Raw genomic sequence first — 19,864 nt, forward strand, 5'->3', positions numbered from 1 at the left:
ACACCGCATACACAGAAGGGGGCTTGTTTGTCATGGAAACACAATGTGAGAGATGATCTCACAGCATCTATTCAACATCAAGTTGCAGGCCTTATCCCTCATCAGTCAGATGGAAAGACCGAAACAGAGAGGACAAAAGACGGAAAGATAAACACAGAGAGGGAGTGTTATAACACAGAGCCAGAGAGAGAGAGAGAGAGAGAGAGAGAGAGAGAGAGAGAGAGAGAGAGAGAGAGAGAGAGAAGAGCAATACTGAAAGAGATAAATAGAAAAAGGAGAGGGAGATAATATCAGAACAGGAAGCAAGTGAGGCAGAGCCGAACTATTCTCCTGTCCTGTGTTATCACCTCTCCATTTATTGATCATATTCACTTCGACAGGAAAATACTGTTAGCTCTGCAATGCTCAGCTGTGGTTAAATAAGGAAATGAGAGACAGTCCTGCGTCATTGCTGATAGTCTGTGTGTGTGTGTGTGCGCGCGCGCGCGCGCGCGCGTGTGTGTGTGTGTGTGTGTGTTTGTGTGTGTGTGTGTGTGTGTGTGTGTGCGTGTGGTGTGGGTGGGTGTGTGAAAAGCTCCAAACGTCTCTGCCAGATTGAATCTTGATTGTACTTTAAGATACAAATGCACATATAATGGACATGTTGGATTCTATACACTGAATGTTATATATGTGCTAGTGTTTGACTGGATCAGATGTTTAACCCTTTGAAACCTGAGCAAATTGGTTTGATGTCTTTCAAAAACATGTGAGGAAGGCATAGAGCAACTTAACAAGTAATGACCCTGAAAAATTGCAACAAATTAGAAAAACAAATTACAAGAAAATTACCAGGAAATTAGAAAAAAAAAGCAAAATCTAATATTCATAAATAAAGTTCCTGGAAATTTTCCCTTTTGGGGGGTAATTTTCTGAAATTTATCTCTCTCTGTCTCTCTCTCTCTCTCTCTCTCTCCTTTTATTCAAACATTAATTTTTCGGGTCATCACCTTTACCAGTTTCTTGCAATTTGCTCATTGCCATTTCCCATAGTTTTGTAGATGATAAATCCTTTGCTCAGGTTCAATACATGTGAAGGGCGTCTGAATGCAGCAAAAGAAAAACTGATGTTCATCCAGGTTTCAAAGGGTTAAAGACTGATAATATTTATTATTAGTTTTATTAGTAGTTTCTTGAGAAGGTTATTCTTGTTGAAGTGAAATACCCTCTAAACCTCATTCAAACCATCACAGTGCAAAGAAACTCTCCACTAAACCCATTGTAATAACATTTTTCAAACTATCACTCCCGAAGGCCATGGCAACATTTTTATCTTGCTGAGAACACACAACTGTGGTTTTAACATCAATTCTATGACTATATTTAAATGTGAAGCAGGTCCTTATTAAATGTTCAAATGTTATTTAAACTGTGGATAGGATTCCTACAGAGATAGACCATTTTTTGAAACCCAGTGGAGCCCCAAATTTGCTATTGTCACACCCACCAGACTCTGTTTAAATAAATGGTATTTTTATCATCATTAAACACACTTCATTCAAAGTCCACAGAGACAAAATAAAACTCGCAAAAGCTGTCTTGGTTCATCTTTTGACTGTTTCAACTAACACCAACGCTGGCTTGCTTGAAATAAACTTTTCATTCATCCAGTTAGATGTGAAAACGTGCTCGCTCTATACACGCTAACATTACCGTTTATTTAAATGAAGTCTGGCGGGTTTGGCAATAATGATTTGGGGACCTTACTCTTTAAAAAAAGGTCTGTATCTGCAGAGATCCTTTCCATAATGTTGTCAGACACTTGTAATAACAATCTGAGTCTGTCAGCGGCAAAAACAAGCACTTTTTGTTCCTTAAATTGTTCGTGCTTACTTGTCTGTAGGGTTTTCAGTTATACCGCTGCTGACTGCAGCCCTCTCGGTCAATACTAGACCAATTTAAGAAAATGTTGCTCCCATTAGTCACTATGGCACCAAACATGGTAAAATAGAGTTGGAAAAAAACAAAAATATCTCTTTAACTAATACCAAAACTTTCATATTTCAGACCAGATAAATAAATATGTGAGCGAATGCACTAGACACTAGAAAAAAGAGCCTGAAAATAGATAACACAACACATTTCTTATAAAATCCACCAATATACAAGTCCAACTTCAGTAATGTACACAACACTACTTTGCATTCAGACAGGTGATTTGAAGTGACAATACCTTCTACTTACAAGTCTGTGTCTCAAAACTCAAGCCTGCAGCTGACACACAAAGCCAGAACTTCAAACTGAATCTGATTCATTTTTTGATACATAAATATTAACAATAACGTGAGGTTTAACTGTATATAATTCCTACTAAAATGCAATAATCCCCCAAAGTCACAGCCCGTTTGGTTATCAACAGAGCGGCTCTGGGTTTCATCCTTTTGATGACAGCGTGAAGTCTTTGTTGGGCGGTTTTTGCAGCTTTGAGCAACATTCTGTCATGTTCGTTTTCTGAGATCACAGGAAGGAAACGAGCTCTTCACGTGTTGCTTTGGTGCTGCTGTCAGTGTGCCAATATGTCCTGTTTATGTGTTTTTTATGCTATTCATGTGTCTTATTTGTTGCATGTTGATGTGTCTGTTCCGCATGTCAAAACTCCCTATCATTCATACACAAAGTTGTATTTTTCCTATTTAAATTATGTCATTTAGCTGCAGGACACTGATGACTTGAACTCTGACCTCTCTTTGGAGAACGGCAGGAAGGTAAGTGAGAAGGAAATTCACCACTGAGAATCGATTAGGCCGTAAGTGCTACAAATATTATCTATCATGTAGATTAACCGCTTTTATTCATGTACATGCAAAGGAAGATAAAAAACATTTGAGAGCACAGTTAGTCATCAAAACTAGTTGTTTCATGGAGGCTCTCAGATATTAATCATGTACAGTAATTATCTGTGCAGCCAACAGCTTTTTACAGAATGTCACTGCAGGAATATTCATAACTTATTAGATCTGGATACGTTTAAACAAGGGTTATGTAAGACTACAAATCCGCCCACCTGATGTCCTACATATAGAAGCTATTCACAGCGGAGGAGCTTCTTTTCAGAGGAAGCCTGAAGATATAGAGGACTTTGTTTTCCATTTTGTTCGCCCACACAAACATGCTGTATATCACAAATTGAGTGTTTTTTTCCTGCCTTTCTTGTTTGCATGTTAATTACTTATTTTCTTACATAATAACAAAAACTTCAAATACATTTTGATTTTCTCCTTAAACTTGATGGTTTCATTGCCCAATATGTTGTTGTTGTAAGCAGGTAGAAGTGTTTTTTTATTAATGTATTTAATGACAACTGTAACTCTGTAACTCTAACGGGAGATGGCAAGCAACCACCACAACTGCAATTTTCATGTTTTTTCATTGGGAGTGCTGCACATTTACACTGTGCTTAATAACTTCAAGACCAACAAGACCAGACGACCAACCATGACATCACTAAACATCAACAATGAAGAAGAAATTAATTCTAAACTCAGGGGGAAAACTATCATCTGGTGGTGTGCACCTCAAAGGTTGCGTCCTTTGCTGCAGCCTGGGGTCAATTCTGACCTGGGGCCCTTTGCTTCATGTCATCTTCCCTCTCTGTTCCATTTCCTGTCTATCCTTGGCTATACTATCAGTAAAATCCAAAAACGCCCTTCATCCAGGGCAAGTACTCCACCTTGTGTAGTCAATTTTACTTCCACGGATATTAGCACCCAGACGCAACCAACCATCTTTGTTCTGTATTAACAATGAACAAAAGTTTAATTTAGTTTAAAACTGTGTCATCTTTGTGATTTAAAAAGCAACAAGAAACTAATAATGGCCTCACAATTTAGTATATTTGCAAATCATTAAAATCAGGAAAAAATACGTTATTTGCAAAAACAAACAAAATTGATCCACTGATCCATTGATCACTACAGGGGAAATTCTTTCACTGCAACAGCCCAAGTTACAGTATCAGTTGCAGCCTCAGGAAATGAATGCCCGCTCTCTCCCCCGTTTCCAGTCTACTCTGTCAGCTGTCAAATAATGGCAAAAATGCCAAAAAACAAAATCTTAAAAATAACCCCATAGATGCATATAACTATATCACTGTGTTAAAAAAACATTTACAATGTTTGAAATTACTTGGGCTGTTACATCAACGCGTTAATCGTGATGCGATTAAGGTCTGTAATTAATGTGTTAATTTTTTTTTTTTTTTATCGCGTTAATCGCTCTTGGACATTCCTAATCTTTAAGAGGCTTTATCGGGCTGAGTCAGGGGGTCGCATAATGCTTAGGCTAAACTTTGGCAATGGAAAAACAGCATGACCATTTTACAGGGGACCCTTGACCTCTGACCTCAAGATGTCTGAATGAAAATGGATTCTGTGGATTCTCATCAGTCTCCTCTTCACAGACATGCCCACTTTATGCTCGGCCCCTGTAGTTTTTTGCTGTCATTTGATTCCCAATAAAGACAATCTTGAATGAACTGCTTTATCTTGTCTGTATGGAATTTTAACAGTTTTGGAATGCAAAATAATGGGATAGAAAACATTCGACTAAAAAATGTGAATAATCACGATTAATAATTGAGATTAACTATAGAAATTCTATGACTAATAGTGACTGAAAATCTCAGATATTGCCAGAACAAATATGACAGGTAATAATGTCACTATTTGTACAATAAAGTGCAGACTAGTCACACATATCTAAAAACTGTATAATGTCGGTGCTGGACCAATAAAAGACAGCAATAAAACATGAAGAAAGGTCTGCACACTGTAGCTCCCTAAAGAGCAATTTATTAGCACATCCACAAGTGACGTTTTGAGCTAATGCTTTTCCTCATACTACATCTGAGCATTAGCTCAAAATGTCACTTGTGGATGTGCTAATAAATTGCTCTTAAGGGAGCTGAAGTGTGAGGTCTATTTGGACAAAAAGCTTTTTTCAGATGCTATTTAATAGAAGAAAACCTCACAGATGCTCATCAGTTTAAGTGTAAAGGACCCAGTCTGTATTTTATTGACCATGCGGTTTCCCCCTCCCAGAAAAACGACCCTTTATTTGCTCTTCATGCTATAAATCATTTAACTTGTGTTTTTTGCCTTTTTCAAATGGCTTTGAATGGTTATGTAATTTTGGAGGGAAACATTTCCAAAATAAAAGCGATAGCCTGAAAGATATAACCTGAAAGAGAGGAAACACCGTGTTTGATCCTGACAGCGCGCTCTGGTTCTGCCATGAGCCGACAGCACCAGCTCTCATCAAACTGTCACAGCGCCGCTGTCCCATGAAGCAGCTGCATCTGAAAAAATAAACTGAGGATGTTTTCAGGATGTCAGGAAATATGACTTTACGGGAGCCGCCGACACATTGGAGAGTGCCAACCTTCAAAGAGAGCCCGTCTGCCTCAACGGATGCAGATAGAGAGGTAAATAGATGGACATGAACAGAGGGGAAGATACTCAGTTTTAAATCAGAAACTCCCATGTTTCTGAATAGAGAGGCTCTCGTATCTGCACCCCTGATTTAACACATTTGTCAACACATTTCTCCCCTCACTAACGTGAGCCTGGGTTACTTCTGCTCAGTGGAAAATAAAAATAAACGTCGGCCACTGCTCAGTGACGGACAAACTGCTCCAGAGTATCTTTTTGACTTTTATGAGGATGCCTGTGTATTGAAATGTTAATTTGCACCCCGATAATCAGGCAGGTGGCTTGTCTCGTGTTGACAGCTTAAAAGCTACAGATTCAATTGCCACAGCCGCCAGTGTGCGTGTCCATCAACAGTCTATCTTGTGTCCTCCAGCGAGACACTGAGCCTTTATCTTTGTTCACTTTAAGTCACCCTGTCAACTAAATGCCTGTAAACTGTCAATGTTACGAATAAATATCTACATACATACAATCTGCATGCTCACTTTCCACTTAATATCTGTCTCCTGAGTGTCATATGTGGCTGTAATGATTGGTGGTGGGGAATGGATCACCTTTTAGCAGGACAGACAACCATAATCATCCACCCTTGTCCCACTAATGACTAGGATTGGCAGTGACAAGCCTCTCTCCCTTATTCTAGTGATTTCTTTCTCCCAGTCGCTCATTAATGACAGATTAACAGAAACAGAGCTTCTCTGTGTCTTTGCAGTTTTACCATCATTTCTATGCCTGATTTTTCATTTTTTACCTCTCATTTCCAACTATCCATCCTTTTACACATGTACATGTCTGGATTATGGGTGTCAATTTTTCTTAAAAAACTCAGGGACACTGTTTAGTCTAGGTGAGGTGAAATATACGTGTTAGCTGGATTTACGGGTCAGCAGTAGTCCCACAATAAATACAGCAGATTTTGATTTTTAGTTCATAGTTAGGTTTCTCTGATTGATAGCCGCAAGACTAGAAAAATGTATTGCGCATGATCAGGCAGCAGTATTGTGCTTTTATTATATTCCCCATGGTAACTGTGTTTACATGTGAGCAGTGGCGGGAACGTCCTGGGTCAGCTGGTCTTTCATACACTGTAACAGTCAGCAGGCTTTGCAAGATGTGTGTTACCGAAAATAAGAAGATAACTAAGTCTCTTTTTTTAAAACTTGCTTCATGTTGTCTTCACTCTTACTCTACCAGCAACAAAAAGCACTAAAGCAAACAGCTGCAGTGCCATATTGTACATGACATTTTTTTTTTTCAAATCAGCAATGCACTGGATTATTTTACTTTTTCAACAAAGTCCAAAACTACAAGTCTATAAAACGCCAGATAATATAGACAAATGCGCACTGTCAGTTCCTGGAGAACCACATGACTTGTTGAAATTCCCAAAAAGGATTCATTTTACATTCAAAGAAGATAGAAATGAGCACAAATTGGCAATTTGCAACTGCACCCACATATGTGCATGCATCCTCCCATTGCTACGCTCCTTTTTACTCAATAGTGCAAATGCAAGCACAAATCTTCACACATCTCCACACATACTTAACCTCCATGCCATATGTCAGCCTTCTAGGACGAAAACTGTGCCTGCCAAAGGGTGGGGAAATTTTAATGGATGGACCGGCTAACCAAACAGCTGACAGAGTGAGCTAAGCTGCTGATCACACAAAAGACCTGTCCTTGTTTTATTAGACAAGTGGGAACCACCTTATATTTGGCATTATTAACTCCATAAATGACTTGAAACAATAAATCAATTTTAAAAATCGCACAACCGCAATTCCAAAACAGTTGGGAATTGTGTAAAATGTAAGAAAAATCAGAATGCAGTGATTTACTCATCCTTTTTCAACTATGACCACTTGAATGTGTGAAAATTTATCCAGATTCTTCAAATCTTTCCATGATATTATGGACTGTAGATGGTGGAATCCCTCATTTCCTCGGCACTGTGCACTGAGAAAGGCTGTTAAACTTGCCCTAACATTATTTTTCAAAAAGTGACCGTTCTTGCTTGTCAACAGCTAAGTCTTTCAAGGATGCTCCTTTCACATCCAATAATGACACTTGAGTCTGTTTCCAGTTAAGCTATTTACAAGTGAAATGTGTGTAATTTGAGCATGACACAACTTCCACAGTCTTTTGTTGCCCCTGCCTCAACTTTTACGAACTTTGTTGCAGGCATCATATTTAGATGTGTAGTGTAAATTTTACAAAAAGAAAGTTTTATCGGTTTGAACATTAATTATTAACATTTTGTCTCTTTACTGCATTCAATTGAATGTAGAACTGAACAGATTTGCTGATTTTTGCATTTTGTATTTATTTCCATTTTACAGCGTTCCACCTTTTTTGGAATTGAAGGTTTTATTGCAACTGTAATTGTAATTGTAACAGTAAGTGTAATAATGGCCCTAATAAAGTCTACTCACGACTACATAGGGGATACCAGGCTTTCACTCTTGCTGTTGTAGCCTGTTTCGGTGGTGAGTGAGGTCATCTCTCAACCAGACGATAAAGCTCGATTCCCGTATGGACCTGCACTTATATGCTGCCTTTTTAGTCTTTCGACCTCTCATAGTATGTGTGTGCATATAGTATGTGTGTACATATGTCATATGCCCCCATTCACACACAGGTGGTCAATGCTACCATACAAGGTGCCACATGCTACTGATATTTTTACGATATCCAGTCTTGCTGCATCTCTCTCCCTCACTTTTCTCGTTGAGTAACATTACTCTGCCAACCTCCAACAGATTGATGCATCAGATGAGACCTGCTGGGCCGAAAAGCACTCAAGTCCTATTAAAATTTTTCCAATGCAACCTGACACTTGGTCTACATTGAGCAATGCACAGGAAATATATGCCAACACTGATGATGGAGACATGAAGTTAAAAAAGAAGCAATAATCCAGCATGGTAGGGTTGCTGATCAAAGCAGAATATAACATGTTTTTGTTAAAGGTTGCAGCACTTTGGATGCATCAATAATTCATTTATGACAAAGTTTCCCCATATAAAGTCTTTACCTAGTCGAAATGAAATAATATCTTGAGATTTGCAACTTTTATAATGTCTTGGTTGTTTTGTCATTGCATTTTGGCCTTATGAAGATGTTGATATAAAATGCTGCCTCAAATAAATTACTGATGCATAAAGGCTATTAAATATGCTGAAACCTTGTGTCAGCAGGATCTTTCCTATGGACACACAAACACACACATGTGGCATATGTTCAGCCAATGAGTTGCATTCTATCAGTTTGGAAACGCTGCAAAACACTGCAGGGCGTACACCCACCCACGCACACATGCATACACAAACACACAATGTACCTAGCTCTTTTAGCAGGGAGCCATTCTCTGGCTTCAATCTCTCCTTTTTCTTCTCAGGACTACTCTTCCTCCTCTCCTTCCCTTTCTCCTTCACTCCATTCTGCTTCCTCTTTTCTCCCTTCTGGGTTTTCTCTGCAGGAGAGACACAGAAGACGGGCTCAGGTTAGGGGTTTAGTTGATTTATTCCATTTATGATAGATTTAAGATGGAAAGTTTCACAGGGACTTCTTCCTTTCAGGTGGACTTTGGACTTTTTTAGTGAGAAACTAGCAAACAAAAATATGAAAGTTTGAGAAATGAAGTGCAGAAAAAAAGATACATATTATTGAAAGTTTTCAGATTATTTGTTGACATTTTAGAAAAGAATTTTATTTGCAACAACCCAGCAGATGCAAGTACATCTAAATATAATTATTATTGTTTTGCAGAAGAGTAAAATGTGTTTGACATTTGGATGTAAACATACAATAGCTAATACGACAGAGTTTCCAGTGGGAGAAATAAACACAGAAAGGAAGATAGGAAAAACTGTGGAGTACAATCTAAACCTGGATTTAAGGCTTGAGGCAGAACAGTTTCTACACAAGAAAAACAAGATCAACTCCTTCATTGAATTGTATTGTGTTCAACCCTCCCAGAACGCTTTATGTTTGAAACAAGTGCAGAAGAGCTGGTGACTGACAGTTTTAAGTCTGATTAAGAAATTATTTTCCAGGACATCATCCTTGCTGAGTACACAGTAATTCTCAAAAGCTGGCCAAGGCCGTGCGCCAATTTGTGGTTACAGAAAAGAGACAGTGTTATTGGCCAAATGTGACTCACCTCCTGATGAGGTTTGGGGATTGAGCCGTAGTTCATCTTCAGTGGCACATTTACCCTTCTGCTCTACCCAGATAAAACCTAAAGGCCTGGGATGCATGTTAATGCTGGTGTTAAAGGTTGTTTAGTATTCTAGTTAAAGTTTGAGGTTGAGGCTGACAGATTCAAGACCCATGTGGCCTTGATGAACGATACCTTACTTAACCTCAGAGTTAAAACTCGAAATAAAGACTACTCCTGGGTTTCCCGGGCATCTCTAAGTGTGGATGGACTGTGTTGCGTGTTCTTGTTTCTCTCTAACCCCTAAATTCCACCAGCTCCGTCAATGGCAACGATTTTCTCAGCGTCAGTGGAGCCGATCATGGACGCTCTAGACAGAGCTGGTGATTCCACTGGGCATGCCTCAGAACATTTCAGAAGTGTCCTGGATGCTGTTCGACGCTCTGCTCTGGGTAAAATATGCGCCTAGTCTATTTTTGCTAGAGATGGACAGCAGCTGCGTCAAGATGCACAGAGCAGATCATACCAAGCAGGAAGTCAAGCAGTGGTGCATCCTGTCAATTTTCAAAATAAAATGCTTTGCATGGACTCGGAATGATGTTTCACTTAACTAAAATGTTACATCAACAGTATCTGCTCCTTCTCCTTGGTGGGTAAAAACATGAATAAAAAGTATTTAAACAGACAGAAAAGAAAAGCATTTATATATGTGTCTTACTCAGCCATGGTAGAATCACAAAAATCATAAAAAAATGATCACAAAATCAAGGGAAAATGACAAAATAAGAACAATTTAAACAAGTCCTGGTGGGATATAGAGCCGCATGGAAGACGGAGCACTGTAAAGAGCATGCCGAACCAACAGGCGGTAAACCCTAGACCGAGTCAGAATGAGTAGGTATAGCTGTGGCTGAAGCAGTTACTCAAGTTACGTGACTTGCAAACAATACCTACATGATCAGTCCCTTTGCTTCTTGGTCCAGAAATGGAAGCCCTGACGTCGTCACATGTTGTAGATTCAAATAACTGTTGTGTTGGTGGGTTTGTCTTCTACCGGTAATGGGTGCAGTTTGCAGGGCCACACCATGAAGGCTTTAAATGTTAAGTGGCTGCAGCTTTACTTGTCTCAATCAGAAGCCTGAAAAAAGTTTTACTAAAGGGCTACCTGGAGCAGTGATATCTGTAGTGCATTCTGAGGCCTCAGTACTTCAATATCGTGAATGAGTAACTGTGATCTTATTTAAACGTAAAAAAAATGTTAGCGTGGTGAGAACCAGCACTTGTTTTGCCACGTAAGCCACTGCACAAAATGTTGCCACTTTTGCGTTGTCTCAAAAAGGAGAACTGCGCACACTGCAATGTTACAAACCAAAAAACTCTACAGGTCAACACTGAAAACAGTTTCTAAGCATTGTCCCCCTCAGAGGAGTTGTACGAAAGATCTATTTTCAGTGACCTGAAATGCATGGAAAAAACATTTTCCCCCTGCAAGTAAAAATCAAACATTCTAGCCCCCCTTTCAGATCATGTGAAAAGAAAAACACAACACTGTCAGATACACTGTCAGATTCTGCCTCTCTGGAAAGAGGCCACGCACATACTGCATATATACACTGTACATATACACACACAAACACATCGGCTGTGTGTTCAGATCTGTGAGCGTGCTGACACACACACTGTATGACAAGTAACAGAGCCCTGCAGAGCGCCTCCCTGCTGCGAGCTGTCCTCTCACTCCGGGAGACTTCGCTCTCTCCCTCCAGCTGAGAGTGTGGCAGGTAACACAACAAACACTGATCACATGATCAAAGACTAAATAAGAACAACACCTGACAGTATCATACAGTCAAATACACTGATACTGAAATAATTTAGAACTTAGCACAGTATCACTCTATGCATCCAATTTGATAAGGAGCTATATACAGTCTATACACTGTCTTTATATCTTGCTTAATTTGTTAACAAATCTTCATACAAAAAGGCTTATTTACTCAATATTTTCATTGTTCTGGGGTTAGCAGTGAGAGGTATCTGCGGGTCATTTCCCCCTTGTTCCCATTTTGCTGACACGAGAATGATGCTACATAATTTACTATTAATAATGAAGTGGTTACATAAGAAAAACAAAGATTGTTCTGAGTAAGGAGTCACGGGCATGACAAGAGGGAATGTAAGTTAAAAAAACACCGAAATTAATGTCAAACTTTAATGATTTATTCATTTGAGATTATATCATATGTGTAAAACTATTCTTGTATTTATATTTAACACACTTATAGATTTCTCAGCATTTTAATTTTTTTATTTACATTGTGGTTATGTAGTATGATACACATATTTGTACATATTTCTTATTTTTCTATTTTCTACATATATATTGTGTTATATATTGTAGCATAATGCACAAATTTGAACATTTTTTAACAATAATATTCTTCTTTTTTTTTTTTTAAGTAATTTTTTTAATGTGTATATATAAGAGCAACTGTTTAGGTCACCCAGTTTCCCCCAGGGATCAATGAAGAATTTGTGATTCTGATTTTAATATAAATATTAATGATAAATCAACAAATGAAAATAACGGCCAGTCATCAAATTTCCTGGTATTACTATGTACAGTCAAATTCCAATTTTCAGATAACTAATTTGCAATAATCCCGTTAGGGCTGAAACTCATAAATATTCATTCATAACTGAACAATCTATTGTTTTTACGACAGATTAATTAATCATTTTGTCTATAAAACATTGAAAATGGAGAAAAATGGCTGTCAGATGTTCCCAGATGACAAGACATGATACAACTGAAAGAAAATAACTGACTATTAATGAGCTCCGCATTAAACAGAAACACACAAACACATGCACACTTGACACGCTAGACGTCTATACACACAGACACACAGCATGTAAGGAAACGATCCAGACGCATGCAGTCTCACTCCACTGACTCTCACACATACAGCGCAGTGACAATCTCTCTCTGCCTCGCAGTCTATGATATGGAGGCCCTTATTGTTGGGATGTCTTGTTGTAACAGGCTCCTGCTGTTTAGACAAACACAGAGTCCTGACTGCATGGCTCACTAACTCTCCTGCTGCTGTGAATCATGTTTATATACTGTATGTGTGTGTTGGTACAGCAGGTGGCACCTGCAGGCTTCATTACAGTTACATTGAGGTTGAGAAAAGCTCATTTTATTTGTTTACGTGTGTGTTGCACAGCAGTCACTGTGGGGTAAAATGGTTGACCTAGAGCAAGTTTATCAGTAAGTGTTTGCTTAAATAAACAACACTAAAACAGTATGTGAGCAGCTCATTATTTTCACATAAAAAATCTTTAATTTATCTGCATTTTCAAATAAATGGGGACATTCTATTTTTGTCTAACCATAATGCAAAACATGCATGAGAAAATGACAGTACAAAAGCACCACTTATTGTTTTCAACTGTCCTGACATGGAGCGTAATAGGCAGGTCTTTGAATACCGCTTTTTTTCTTCTCATTACTTTCTATTAACGAAGGTAGCTGCCTTCACTCCAAGATGACCCATCTTAACGCACACGGCGCTGAGCAGCACAAGAGCAAGGTGTAGAAACTTTCATTACCTCCGAGGTTATGTTTTCACTTTAGCCTGTTTGTCAACAGAATTACAGAAAAACTAATGGCCCAGTTTTCATGAAACTTGGAGGAGATGTGTCGCGTGGGTCAAGGAAGAACCAATTAAATCTTTCACTTTTCTTAACATTGCAAGTTAGGGCATTTGGCCTTGGAGGACATCTGTGCCCTCTGTGTGCCCTTACAGTTCCTAGATCAAAACCAGTCTCCTCCTATTATAAAATCTGAATATTTTCAGCGAAGCTTTGTAAACAAGACAGAAACAGTCAATGAAGCGGCTCTGGGAGTCAGCAGCAGTGCTTTGAGACATGCTAACAAACTACAGAAGGGGCTGTTGTCATTAGTTTTGTAGTTATCTGGTAATAAATCAAAGCATTGGACAAGTTCGAATGCTGACCTGATGACACTGCTACACGAAAATGCAGAAGATGTTGCAGTGACTACAATTCATCCTGAGGGGAACTTAAATGTCTGCATCAAATGTCATGGCAATCTATCCAATAGTTGTTGTTGTGCAGCTAGGATAAAGAGCATTTACCTTTAGTAAAAGCTTACATATTATACTTGTTCTGTAGCATACTGTAGAGATTCTCCTAAAACTGTGTGTGTTGGTCAGTACAGGCAGTGCTTGCACTGTGTGTGTGGCTGTCATAGCCAGCAGTAGGCTGTCCTCATGCTTGCTTTAGCGTGGACAAGCAGGACATGCATGAATGGAGCTAAGAGAGACCAGAGAGAGATTTCACACTGAGACGACTATTTTGTGTGTGTGTGTGTGTGTGTGTGTGAGCGTGTGTGTATGTTACAGGAGCGAGAGAGCATAGGAGAAGAGACTTTGACAGTGTAGTTCACTACAATACAATACAATGCTCAATGTTTGGAAAGAAAGGCGAAAGAAAGAAGAGAACATTCGTGTGTACTTTATGTTAGTGGAGCCCAAAAAAGTTTCCATTTTTGTTTAGGGATACTCGTGTTTTTTAAAGGGCTTGGCAAGTTTCATGCTGGACCATCATTTGAGAAATATTTTGAAAAAAATATATTAGGGGATGTGGAAGAATAAACAATGGAAACTGACAGCGTGGATGCTGATCAGGAAGATGAAAAATGACAGAGTAAGGTGTAACAAGTGTGGAGGGGTTTAATTTCCAAGTCTGTGATGGATCATCACCCGGGCTGTTAGGAGAATGCTCGGATATATCCTCTACTGAAAAGGTATTTAGAGAGAATGCCGCAGTAGCTTGTGAAAATCATGAGTGTGACAAACATGTGGTGAACACAGGACACAGGAAGGACATCAAGGTGGGGGTGCAATTAAGTGTGAATCACGTTACCTAAATGGAAGCGTGGCGATTTTGTTCAGACACAACTCCCTAACAGCAACTAGATTTCTTTTAAGAATATTACACAGATGTAAAAGCATGGATGAATTAAAGTAAGCTTTTTTCCTCTATTTATTATAGCACCTGCCACTTGCAGCTTCTCGCATGCACAGCAGCTTCTCGATGTGTGAATCTCTACTTTAGGTGTGGCTGCACCAGAATACAAAGCTAACATCCTTCCTGTCTCCAGCGTTTACAGCCTGAACAGGCATCATTTACTTTTGCAAGGACTATAGATTAAGAGAAATGCTTGTCAAAATTACTTTTGCAAATGTTTCTCTTCACATAAGAGAAAATCTTACAAAAGAGATATTATTGATAAGACAGACATTGGCAGCCACAGGTTAGTCAAGTGAGATGCTACTGACATCACATTTCCATCTATAGCAGTTAAGATTACAGCGTACTGTTTGATGTGCTTTGCACTCATGATTGTCAGAACCAAATCAATAGACACATGTAGACTTGTCTGCTAGTGTAACAACTATAATCCTTTTCGACAGCAGGAACTTTTTCAGGGAACCCAGAATTTTAGATATTTTTCTCAGCGTTTCAGCTGAAGGAAACACGGTCTGAATGTAGCTCCTGGTCTGTAGTTCATGTGTATGCAGTCTCCTTTTCTCTAACTACACTTTTCCTTTTCAACATTTGGTCAAACATCACCGTGGTACAGCAGTAAATGATTATATTCAAGAACAACATGATGTGTTCAAACATCACAGTGGTGAAGCAGTAAATTATTATATTTAAGAACAACATGATGCGTTTTTCTTTGTAACAGTGACTACGTTTACATGCACACTAATATTCAACTATTCCTATTAGTGAAATACTATTCCTAATGTGAAAATATTCAGAATTCGATATGGTTCATGGAAACAGTGTATGTGTATTTTCTGATTGTCAAATGAATCTTTCTATCGATCATTTTTTTTCATTTGGAAAATGCACAGCTGCATGTAAACGAGAATATTAGTGGAATATAGTCAGACATAGTCACTGTGTCTCAAACAAAGCCAATGCTTTTTGGTCTGGTGCGCTCAAAGTTTATGGTTCTTCAGATGGGAAGCTAAAAAAACAAAAACAGAATTAAGCTTTTGAGTTCCTGATTTACTTCCTAATTTTAGTTTCTGCAGCCCCTTTGTTCCTGGTACAAACTGTTTGAAAAGAGTCACTGCAGGGCAATTTAAAACCCTTTCTGTTAAAGCAGAGAACAAATGCTTGATTTTGTTCATCATGACAGTTTTAGTAGAAGTGCATAAAAGATTAAGTGAATATTTATAAGATGCAACTGTGATGTGACTGCACTGTGACATTAAAACTTAAATTTGACATGTATATTAGTGTAAAGGTGGCAGGAGTACAATATGACTATATGAAACTTTTTTTTTTATAAAAGAAGGATTTTTTAATGAGTGCAGGTACATTGGCAAGACACTTCTCCCCCCTTTTCCAATTTATTTCATGGCTGTTGCTGAAATTGCAGAGGCCATTAACGCCAGGGGATCTTTGAGAGAGCTCCCAAAGGGAACGCTGCTTCACACAACTCCTAAATTGTAATTTTTTCCTTTTTTTCTTGTTTTGACAGGAGGACCATCTTATCCACTGATCTCCAAGGGACCATTTTTCAACATTTTTCCCCCCATTTTTTTTCCTAATCTGATCTCATTCTTTTATATGTTCTACAGCTCGGAAAACTAGTCTTTGGGTTTTCAAGGACGCCTGCAGGCTCTGCTTTCCCCCTGCAGGTTGTAATCTCAGCACAAATCCAACTATCAGCAGTGGAAACCTTTTTAAACACTTTTTTTGTCAGATCTGTGCTTTTTTTGTGTCTTTTGTCTTTACATTCTGCTGTTGCCTTTCTCACCATTGCTGCAATATTATCCTCCCCTCCAAACCCCCTTCCCTCTCTTGTTTAGAAGGTGCAACAGCACCGGGGGATTCGTCTTTTTGAAGTGTGTGATTAATTTCCCCTCTTTCTAGGTGCACTGAACTGCAGCGTGTGAGTCTGTGTGTGTGTGTGTGTGTGTAGCCACTGTGTCCCATTTCTTACCTGAGCTCATTAGTGCAATATGAGAAAGTTTTTCCTCTCTCTCCCCTTACTGTCTTTTCCTCCCTCTCACCACCCTTTCACACTCCTTTCTCTCTCACCGTCGCCACTACTGTTCCTCTCTCGTCTTTCGCTCTTTCATCCTATTACCTTCTTGTCCCTTCCCATCCTCCTCTTCCTCCGTCCTTATTTTCTCTGTCTTCCTCACGCTCTATCTCTCTCTCTCTCTCTCACATACACACACACACACACACACACACACACACACTTGCTGAGAGCAGATCAGAGAGGCCAATACTAACCACTGTCAGCTTGTCACAGCTCGGTTTGAGCCAGAATGTAAATGCAGTGCACTTCCTGCATAACAATAATACTGTGTGTGTGTGTGTGTGTGTGTGTGTGTGTGTGTGTGTGTTTGGAATAAAACTGAATCTGTATGTTTTATGTTAAGCAATATGTTTCTTCCAAAAGCAAGAACATTAAGGTTTGTAGTCACTGTGTTGAGTTTGTTTTAAGGTTAGCATGTATTAATCAACTGCTACAGAATGATATTATATGCTGTATCATAATGCACACTTTCTTGTAATTTTAGCATCATGCCTCTTTGTCTGCATGCAGGACTACAGGGATATTGTCTGCTCGCCTGTCCGCCTTGCTGGTAACATGCTAGCATTCACAAAGCATGACGAGAGCTGCCCCCGACATGACAGACAGGCAGATAAACATGACAGACAGACAGGTCGACTGGCAGACAGAACGTGGAACATGACAGATTAAGTACTATGAGAGACAGACAGGCGAAGAGAGGTTTATGGTTCTGTTTCAGGTGGGTTAGAGGATAGAGATGTGTTTTCCACATGGAAACAAGCCCGGAGGGAGATGAGGGGAGGAAGGATAGCTGTGCTGGTGCATGGAGAGCTCAGAGTATTTGCAGGTTTCTGAAAATCTGATTTTACAGTTGTAAAATGTTCCTTTGCTGCCTAGAATTGGATGTCAGACCAATTTTGAATGCCAAAGAAAATAAAATATTGGCAAAACAACATTTTTTATATCCCATAGTGTAAGACTGAAAATATTTTGAGCACATTCAGTATATTGAGACATGATATCCATCATGCTCTGCTCATTGTTTTACATCTGTTCTGCATTTACATAGGAGCAAAAATGAATTGGGATCAGAGTTAATTTGAAAAACTGAAGCGCAAGTCAAAACTGGCACACCACTGACAATGATCAGTCGGTCTTCACACAAGAAAAGCCCATATTGATCGTCTGGCTATATTTATGACCCATATTTATGTTTACCGCTCGGTGGCAACCTCTAGTGGCCACAGTAAATATGACAGGGGAAAAAAGGAAATCAGCTGACGTAGTATAATGGCTCATTCATGCTTAAGGTTAGATACATATACAAACATGGACAGAACTTTTATACATAATTTGCGCTCATTTTGTCTGAATTTGTGCTCCGTTTTCTGAAAGCTAGCGGATATAGACAAAACTGAGTCATACGACCGGAGTTTATGGGGCCAGTATTTCAGGCGAGGTACGACAGAATTTTCCATACACATGTTGCTGTATATCTAATGGTCTCACAGACTACCATCGCCTGCAACGCTGCCTCTGTTAAAAGGCAAATTATTGCGGCCTCCTCCACCGTCGCCATGTTTCTTGTTGTCAGAAACTTCTGACTCTGCCCTCTATTGCCCTCTATTGACTGTATTTACCTATGCCAACATAAAGAACAAACGGAAGTATGAGGGCAGAGAAAGTTACAGTGTTTGAAATAAACATATCTATTCTCTGATGTAAAGGGAGTATAAATGCTAAGTATAAAATATAAATAAATATTTACTTTTAAACCTAGTCAATCTGTGGTTTGACCGAGGGAAAATTGCATTAATAATCACTCAAGGTCGATATGTTGTTCTGGGATAGTCATTGGCAAATGACCAATAAAACCATATAAACACAGTTTGGCTGCAGTTTTAGCTAACAAATTAGAACTTTCAGCAAATTTTTCAGTTACTTTTAGTGTCACTTCTATGTTCATTTTGCATGATCAGAAGGAAAAAGAAGAGTGAACTTAACGACCACTGACGGACTGACTGAAGCAGATTGTCGGGTGAGACCAAAAATAAAATAGAGGGGAGAGAAAGAGGATACCCCAAATGAGTACAAAAGAAAGAAAGAAAACAGATGGAGGAGAAAATAGATTAAAGAAGAGGCTAAAGAGAAATAGGGAGTGGAAAATAAGAGAGAAAGATAAAAGAGGCAGAGAAAAGAGGTAGATACAAGGTGAGGGACACGACAAATCATTATAGCAGACAACCTCATCCTTCACTCTCTGGTGCTCTCTCTCTCACATACACTCGCACGCACACGCACACACACACACACACACACACACACACACACACACACACACAAACTATCCTCTCTAATCTAACTCCTGTGGCAGTGAGAATAGATATGGCTGTTTAGTGCCAGCAGCACAGCTCCTGGTACCTGATGGCAACAATCTGCTGAGTCAGCAGCTATGCTCTGCATGTGCATGTGTGTGCGCGCATGTCTGTGTGTGTACACACATTTGGGAGTGTGTGTGTGTTAGTGAGAGACACACAGAGGGAGTTAGAGAAAGTGTTTGTAAGATTTAGTGGCGTGCATAGATGTGTGTGTGAGTGTGTGTGTGTGTGTGTGCAGCCTTCCTCTGGGAATGATGAATGCTGCAAATTGAGCACTATAACCACACACACACACACACACCCACACACACACACACACACACACACACACACACACACACACACACACACACACACACACACACACACACACACACACACACACACACACACACACACACACACACACAGACAGCCACAGGGGCAGGCTGACAAGAGTTCACTATCATTACCATGCCAGCAAGACATAACTGGGATTACCATGACAACAAGCTTTCACTGTCATCGTCATGACAGCTGCAGGTCACGACTACGAGAACTAATAGGGTTCCTTAAACGTTATCCAAAGGCAAATGCAGGTCACTTGCGTTGTATCACAACTAAACTCAACTATCTCTGTAACAACAACAGCTTGGACGTCTGGCAGCCAATGAGGAAGTGAGAAGCTAAAAATCTGTGTTTTATTCAATTTGAACCTTTCTTTTAATGATCAAGTTGA

General features: G+C 39.3%; 1 protein-coding gene across 1 annotated transcript in view; it reads right to left on the reverse strand.

Annotated features, from left to right (window-relative positions):
• The window catches only part of jade2 (jade family PHD finger 2), a 211,566-nt gene that overhangs the window by 14,960 nt on the left and 176,742 nt on the right, over positions 1-19,864 (reverse strand). Inside the window, exon 12 of the mRNA XM_088088756.1 lies at positions 8,812-8,943. Within this exon, the coding sequence (XP_087944882.1) occupies positions 8,812-8,943 (132 nt within the window). The remainder of the gene's footprint in view (positions 1-8,811; positions 8,944-19,864) is intronic.

Source organism: Plectropomus leopardus, chromosome 15 (genome assembly GCF_026936395.1).
Source record: "Plectropomus leopardus strain MGB_pleo_1.0 chromosome 15, ASM2693639v1, whole genome shotgun sequence".
NCBI classification, from domain to species: domain Eukaryota; kingdom Metazoa; phylum Chordata; class Actinopteri; order Perciformes; family Serranidae; genus Plectropomus; species Plectropomus leopardus.